This window comes from Castor canadensis, chromosome 5 (assembly GCF_047511655.1).
Source record: "Castor canadensis chromosome 5, mCasCan1.hap1v2, whole genome shotgun sequence".
Taxonomy (NCBI): Eukaryota; Metazoa; Chordata; class Mammalia; order Rodentia; family Castoridae; genus Castor; species Castor canadensis.
Genome location: NC_133390.1, coordinates 181283316 through 181291780, shown reverse-complemented (window position 1 = coordinate 181291780; position 8465 = coordinate 181283316). Strand labels below are relative to the sequence as shown.

Below are 8465 nucleotides of genomic sequence, written 5' to 3'. Positions count from 1 at the left end.
GATAGAGACAGGGAACAAGGCCGATTGAGGCAGACGCCTCAGTTTGGGGGCGGCGACCCCAGCGGAAGCAGGAGGCGAAGGTCGGCGTGCGCTCAGAGCAGATAAAACGCTCTGGGGTCCCGCAGTCCCCAGCCTGGGTCTGTCAGTCTGCGCCGCGGATGAGCCGGGCTGGGGAAGAGGCGGTCATCAGGTCCCCTCTGATTGGACGGCGCAAAGCCCCAGCGGGCGCTCGGCGGCTTAAAGCCGAAGCCTGGGCGAGGGGGAGCCAGAGCCCGCCCCCGGGCCGGCCCCGCGCGCGCGGCGAGGAGGTGAGGACGGAGAGGGAGAGGAGGCGGAAGCGCAGGACAGACAGACGGGCACGCGGGCTCGCAGGGCCGGAGCCTTGAGGCTGCAGGCGGGCCATGGCTGAGCTCAAGTCGCTGTCGGGGGACGCGTACCTGGCGCTGAGCCACAGCTACGCCGCGGCAGCGGGCCTCGCTTACGGGGCTGCACGGGGACCCGAGGCGGCCCGCGGCTACGGCGCGCAGGGTCCCGGCGGCGACCTCCCCGCGGCGCCTGCGCCCCGCGCCCCCGCCGCGGCGGCCGAGAGCAGCGGCGAGCAGAGCGGCGACGAGGACGACGCCTTCGAGCAGCGGCGGCGACGGCGCGGACCGGGGGGCGCAGCGGACGCGCGGCGGCGGCCCCGGGAGCAGCGCTCGCTGAGGCTCAGCATCAACGCCCGGGAGCGGCGGCGCATGCACGACCTGAACGACGCGCTGGACGGGCTGCGCGCCGTCATCCCCTATGCGCACAGCCCGTCCGTGCGCAAGCTCTCCAAGATCGCCACGCTGCTGCTGGCCAAGAACTACATCCTCATGCAGGCGCAGGCCCTGGACGAGATGCGGCGCCTGGTGGCCTACCTCAACCAAGGCCAGGGCCTGGCCGCGCCCGTGGCCGCCACGCCTCTGGCGCCCTTCGGCCAAGCCGCCGTGTACCCCTTCTCCGCGGGCGCGGCCCTCGGGCCCTGCCCTGACAAGTGCGCCGCCTTCTCCGGATCACCGTCGGCGCTTTGCAAACACTGTAACGAGAAGCCGTGACGGCTGCGCCGCGCTTCCGCACGCGTCCTCCTATTTACGTTGCCCCGGTGACTGTCACTCTGCCCGCACTGGAGACGCCTGGCGGGATCCCACAGGGAGAAGGCGGCCTGACCTCGCTTCCAGCCCATGCGCGTTGAACAGTTTGGGGCGCCGGAAGCGCGAAGCCAGTCTGAGCACTGGACCCCGCAGCGCCCAGTGCGCACTCCCCCAACCTCCCCTGGACGTTGCCAGGGTTGTCTAGTCTAGGAACGCGGATGACGGGTAACCAACCGTGCTTCCTTCGGACACCTCTGCTCACCTCCCCAAAGAAGGCTACGGCGGGGTCCCAGGGCGGTGGCGCGGGCGGGTACTGGTTCCACTCCGGACACGCGGTCCTGCTAGGGCGCAGACACACAGCGTCACCCGGCTTGGCGAGGTCCTGGCGTTGGGTCTCATCCTCGTCCGCAGTCGGCTGGTCTAGGCCAAACTGCAGGGCCACACCCCGACTGGACGTGTTCTTGAGGACGCGCGCAGCTCAGCACCTCCAGCCTCTGCTGGCTCCAAGACTCCAGGCCCCGAAAGCAAGCGAGACCCCGCAATGCTGTTTATAAAGGAGCTAGCAGCGGCGCAGGAAGACCCCGGGCAAACTCAAGTGTGAGTTTGTTCTCTTTATTTTCTTGACAGCCTAGAGGCGCAGGAAGCCATTCTCGGCGGCTTCGAAGTCTGAGGATACACCCCTAAATATCTCTGGACCCTTAGCCGCCTCCTCCTGCCGGCTGGGATGGAGACTGCCTCATGTGCCCTCCACCTAAGGGGGCTGCGTGGAGTATGCGTTCTCACAACCCGCATCCCCACTTGACCCTGGAGGGTTGGAGGGTCAGCGGAGGACCTCAGGCTAGCTCCAGGACCAACAAAACCCTTCCTCACCAATTCCTGCACGTTTCCGAGGGAGGAGGCCGGGCTACGGGTGAGTACGCCGCGCCCGGATCCACTTGAAAGGTGATGGGGTCTGTCTCTGTCAAAGTCGGTGCACTGCTCAGAATTCCGCCGCCATCCCTGGTCGGTGGGGGGTTTGCGCCCCAGGGCCCTCCGCAGTTTCCAGCTTTCTCAATCCAATTTTCTTGGCCGCCTTTAAGGTGCTAATGAGAGGGTCACCGCCCTGCAAATCGCCAGTCTACAGCGGTTTAATACATTTCAAAAGGCCTTTTTGTATCTGCAAAATGTAGTGTGTGATTAAGTCTTACTCATAAAGACATATGCTTAATACTGGTTTCTGCTACTTTCATTTTTATTTCTTCATTCTCTCTTTTTTTTAACCCCTAACAGACTAGCATATCAGTTTTGCACATTCAAAAAGCTGAATGTTGGAGACTGTTTTTCAAATTCCTTTTGGATAAATCAGGGCAGGAGAATTGGAAAGTCACCTGTCATTTACTCCTGGGGTCATTTCAAAGCCATCAACTTTATAAATTACTAGCCAATCATAATTTGAAAGAGTCCTGTATTTCTGTTAAGATCAGAGATGTGTGATACATCATGATATGCAGAATAAAGTATTTGATTTCAACTTATTTTACAAAAATAGTATGATTAAATTTTAATATCAAAGTAAATAGTGTCCATCTGTGACTTAATTCATAATTTCAGTTTTCAGACAATTGTGTCAACTTGGGCCACCTGCTTCTAGGGTCTAAAACGTCATATGATGAAATTGCTTCTCGAGCTGCCACTCACAGCAAATATGTGACATTATAAGAAAACCCTCTTAGGTGGAAAACAATTTATTAATCAAAAAATCCTCCCAATTACTTAGCTTAGAATAAAGTTCAAATTAAATTTAGTCTTTTTAAAAAATAGCCAAGGCTTTTACCTTCTGTTCTGTAAAATTTCCACGAGCCTTTCTCTGGGGTTGAATGAGTGTGTGCAGTTTTTCCGAGGGAAAACAGGCAATCCAGTCTATCAGAATAAATATCACAGGTTTTCACAGCAAACTTCTCATTCTAAGCCTCTCTCCTTCAAAGCTTGTGTGTGCCATCACAACCAAGTCTAGCCAGCAAAGGGGGCCTGTTGCAAGCCTGCAGCTCTTTGGAAGCAGCGGAGGTGAGGCTGTGGTTGTCTTTACTCCTGAGGGTCGTGCAATTCCGTCCCCATGTGGGGGTTTGCTGAGGCTTACCAGGAACGAACTTCACCACCCTGCAGGTGAACCCCAAAGGCAAGCGAGCATTTCTCAAGGTTGGCAGAGAAATTAAATCAGGAAGAGCTTCATTTATATCTCGGATTTGGACACCCTTCTCTTTAGGTTCTTCTAACATAAAGGAAGGAGGTGCAGCTGGGGTGCAGGGCCTGGCTGTGTCCCCAGACCTGAGATGTTCCCAACAGTCCTTTCAATCAGCATGTCCCGAACGGAGAGAATGTGGGAGTGTATGAAGTTTACGTCTTCTAGTGGTCACCTAAAAACAGTGAGCAGAAACAGCTGAATTGTCTCGACAGCTTTTCTGTATCCCAGCATATCCAAAATATCATCTCCACATGTGGTCAATATTTTAAAATAAGCTCTTTTACTTTGGGTAGTACTAAATCTTCAAATTGCAGTCTTGCACAGAGAGCCCCCTCTGCTTAGACCAGCCATGTTTCCAGTGCTCAGTGGCCACGTGTGGCCCTATGAACGATGACAGACGGAACGGCTCCCAGGTGCTTATGTGCAGAGCACCCAAGGTGCCCTTTGCCTCCTCTCTATTTGCTAGGAAATGTCCACAGATGCAGGGAATTAATTCTAGAGCCAGACAAATGGGTAGCGTCCTGTATTTATTTCAGTTCCAATCCTGACTCACTGAATCTTCCTCTAAAGTGCAGCTGGCCCTGGGGCATGTGGCAAAAAGCCAAGAGAGATGGTGGCCAGATAACCAGAATCTTTGGTTCACATGCCCTTCAGCCTTAAGTTGACCAGACACACCAAATCTGGGTGCTGCAGGTTGAAAGGTGGACCCCACTACCACACCCAAGACACACAGCTCAGTGACAGCCTTGCGTCCTCCTCATGGAGCTTTCTTCCCCTGCTGACCACACAAGCAAAGGCTACTGCTTGAACAACTCACAAACCAAGACATGGAAAAACTGAGGTCAGGAACCCTGGCCCGGCCTCTCTCGGAGAAGGAATTCCTTGGTGAAGTCAGCTTGTGGAGGTTCACTGGCTTCCGCTTCCTAGGAGCCCTTGCCTGCATCAGGAGAGGCAAGTTGTCCATCCAGGTCCTGCACAGTCTTCATTTGCTGACTGCTGTGACCATGCCTGGACACCTGCTGCCAGCCTGTCTGCTCACCTCAGGGTACTCTCTATCTTGCTGGTCAGAAACAGAGTTCCACACCAGACAGGAAACAAAAGTTAGGCTTCACATGCCTCCTCTTTTCTCCTTCCATAAAAACAGCCATACTGTAGATGGACCTGTTTTTTTAGGTTCTTTTTCCCCCTGGTGGGACTGGGGTATGAACTCAGGACTTCACACTTGCAAAGCAGGTGCTGTACCGTGAGAGCCTCACCTCTAGTCCATTTTGCTCTGGTTATTTTGAAGATAGGGTCTTGCAAAATACTTGCCTCAACTGGTCTCACACCACATCCTGCTGATCTCAGCCTCCAAAGTAGCTAGGATTACAGGTGTGAGCCACAGGCACCTGGCTTCTCTTCTTAAATTTTTATATCTTTGATTGGTGTAACTGAAACAAGGTGGCCCCTCAATCTGCAGTCTCCCCTACACACAACTAAACAGCTTGATGAGGGTTTTCTCATCTACTGGGACTCCTGGCGTGTTCCACCCGACAGTGCACAAGGTACTTCACACCCAAAGGTCCGTATTTCCCCCCAGTGTAGAAATGCACTCACCTAAAACACATCCCAGGTTTGCAGACCCAGGTAGTAGGAATCAAACTCTAAGGCCAGAGCCTAAAGCCCACTCCAACAACAAGGGCCTGTTGCCAGCATCCCCTCTCCCTTCCACCTAGGCTGGCTTCCAGCTGTTTCATTCGTTTTTTATTTCATCCCAAAAATGAGAGTTTACCTCTCACTTATGCAGACGTTATCAGAATCATTGGAGAACCTGTTTACTTCTGATTAAAGAGTACCCGGCACAGACTCAGCTTTGCCAAATGTGCCTGTCTGCTGCCCTTGCAGGCTGGGAATGCTAACAAGAGAGACAAATACTGTTTTCCTAAAAGGGTGCAGGAAATGTACAAAGCATCAGGCCAGCCTGAAGCCACCCTGAAGCCACCCTGGCTGCACCGTGTGCTGAAGGAAAGGACTCCGAGTGGAAGCACCAGGCAGCCAGAGGCTCCTAAGCCCTGGTTAATCCCGCAGAGAATGATTACAGCAATTTTATAATGTACATTTGTTTGTGATCTGTTTTTAGTCTTTATTCGCTTTTGGCATCCCATTTGGAAGACCGGAGACAGAGGGATTTGCGACGTATTAATTCATTTCTCCAACAATTGCCTCTTGGACTTGTAACCCTGGCTGCTGTGTTCCACTACCCTGATGAAAGTCTGTTCTGTAAAATTAGAAAGTTAATACACACCTGCAAATTTAGCCCAAAGGAGAGCACCCCATGTTACCATGAGTGCAGAAAGTTCAAATAATTAGCAAACTGACCTTTAAAGCCCGTGTTTTCCCTAGGGTAAAAGTGATTTATGCCAATTCTTTTCCAGTCGGAACTACACAGAGGGGTATTTACTCAGATAACACAGAAATGCTGGTTTTGAGCGGTCGTCTGAGTGGGATGGCGATCAGAAATATTCTTGAAGCTAATGAAAAAGAGGACAGCGCCCCTCGTGTGGACGAGGGTCTCTGAACAGAACGGTCTTGCCCTGCATCACCATTCTCCTTGCTTCTATCCCTGGCCATACCAAAGGGCCAGTTCCATGGCTCAGGCAGCCACAGTCTGTACTGCAGCCTCACAATGCCGTGCTGAGCTGTGCTGTGTGGGCCTGCAGGTAACCTCTGCCCTCCCGTAGCACTCAGGCCACCGGGCAAGGATGGTGCACGACTCTAGCTCAAGGGTTTTCGCAGAAACAATCCAGCCCGTCAGAAAATGTCCAAGGCTCTTCCTGGCCAGCCTCCTTCTGCCTCCCAGCCCCACTTTGTCTAAAGCAATGAGCCCACAGTCAGTTGCCCTCCTGGGGCCCACTAATTCAGCCTGACATGAAGCCACTCTCCCCAGTTCCATGTAGATAGCCCTTGCTGTCCTAATGAGGCCTTGGACCGTTTGGATTTTTGGCTGCAACCCTGAGACAGACACAGCACCCGCGATGCTCCCCGATGGCCACAAGGGAGCTGACAGGACACATTTTTGTTGCCGTCATCCACAGCCTCTGCCTGCTTGTGGCATCCAGATCTGTGTGCCCGGTCCTCCTGGTGCTTCCTGCTTTCTGACCATGGACAGCTCCCATGCCACAAAACCCCTGAGAACAGATGATCTCTGTGCGTCATGGGAAGGGACAAAACCTGTCTTTCAAGTCCAAGCAAACACCTGGAGTGGTGAGTCGTCAGCCTGTGTCTGCCCAGGAGGCGTACAGCCCCACAGGCTGACGACCTCAGAGCATAAAACAAGCCTGCCCGGTGTGGGCAGGAATCAGGACTCCAAAATTCCTAGGGCCTTGGGGGTGTGGGCTTGTGCAGAACACCTGGACACTGTCCCTGTGATGCACACTGGCAAGGGACTCAAACCTCATCACTCCATTTAGGAACCCACAAGCATTAGCAACTGGGATTCAGAGACCTGCCGTAGCCGCTGATGAGCCAGATAGAGCCAACAGGGCCACAGCAGCCAGGCTGCTGGAGAAAGGACAGTGGGATCAGGCACCCTGTCTTCTGGAGATTGCTGACCAATCCTCTGACAGCATGTAACACTCAGCATGTCCTTCGTGCTGTCTGTGGGGAATGCCGTGAACTCAGCACTTCAAGCCTCATGGACAAGTGGGAAGGTGTTTATTTTACATTAGAGGATCTGAGTTTCCAAAATAAATCCTTTCACCTACTGCTGGGACTTGGAAATGTCTTCATGTACCCTGGAATCTTCCCCCAGTCTGTGGGGTCTGCAGCAGCATACCGAAGGGGCAGATTTGCCCAGAGCTTTCCATTCTGCTTGTCGCTTCAGTGACTCAGGGTCCCAAAAGGGAGGAAAAGCATCACTCCAGAATGTGCAGGGTCTGCTGCTGGAGGAGCCTGTGTCCAGGGGCAGGGAGCATGCCCGGCCCAGCCCTGCACACACATCCTAGGGCTAGTCCCCTTTCCCCTTCCTCTCTCAACGCCCACCCCCACTCCATCCGCAGCCTCTTTGGAAAGGAAAATAGATCCTACCACACATTCCCTCCTCTCTCTGGGTGGCCCTGTTCCCCTACCCATCAATGCTTCTTAAGTTGCCCATTGGTCTCATTCCCCTGTCTGCTGCCCCTGAATGAGGTGCTGACCGTATCTGACTTGGAGCTGGGCTGGGCTGGGCTGGGAAGGGAACAACTGACCAACTGTCTTTAGCACAGCCTCAAACCAGGTGGACCTCTGGAGCGACATGGCTGGGGCAGTGGTGTTCTCTGCCTCAGTGTTACTTGAACATTTGAATGTGCAATGTGTGTGTCAGGTGGTGTGTACCTGTGTGCATGCACGTGGGTGTCTGTGTGTGCAGTTGTGTGTGTGGTGTGTGTACGCACATGTGCAATGTGCAAGGGTGTGTGGGTGCGCATGCATGAACACGTGTGGTGTGTGCATGCCGTTGTGTTGCCTGTGCTGTGTATTCACGTGTAGTTCTGCATGTGTGCAGATGTGTATACATGTGTCTGTTCATGGTGCTGCTCACAGCTCTCTCCCCATGAGGACCCTGGGTTTGGGGCCCCAGTCCCAAAGCAGAACAGTTCCAACCCCACAGGATCACAAGATGTCCTTCAGCCCCCTGCCCCCAATCTGGTTCTGAGAGCCTCCTGGACCCCCTTCCCTCTGCTCATAGTCTGCCCTGTGAGTTTTGCTGAAGTTATGTGGGCACCCACTGTCCAGTTTCCCTGCACACAGGCCTACAACGTCCTGGGAAACCTGAAGAGCAGGTCACACACTAGGTGTGTCCCCTGCCCTTTCTGCAGAGAAAACAGGGAACAGCAGTGAAGACTGGCTTGGGGTTGGAGGGCCCCTCCTGTCTGCCACCAGCTCTATAGGCATGGGCACAAAGCCTTAGGGCTAGAGAGAGCCCTCTCCAGCTGTGTCCTCCCAGAACGGTCCATGCAGACCTGACTCAGGGCTGTCTGATCCCCGTGCTCCTCTGGCGCCCAGCAGGCCTCAGCCTGGGAAAGGGGCCCAGAGCCAGAACCAAAGCTCAAGGCAGAGCAGAATGCTGCTGCCCTCTGTTGGTCTGGAGGACTGGGTGAAATGATGTGCGAGGC

The 8465-nt window shown here is 54.3% G+C and overlaps 1 protein-coding gene across 1 annotated transcript; it reads left to right on the top strand.

Moving 5' to 3' along the window:
* The first annotated feature begins 401 nt into the window (after window positions 1–401).
* Bhlhe23 (basic helix-loop-helix family member e23) lies at window positions 402–1076 on the top strand. The gene has a single exon (XM_020173766.1). It carries the CDS (start codon window positions 402–404, stop codon window positions 1074–1076), a length of 675 nt encoding a protein of 224 aa, XP_020029355.1.
* Window positions 1077–8465: the final 7389 nt, after the last annotated feature.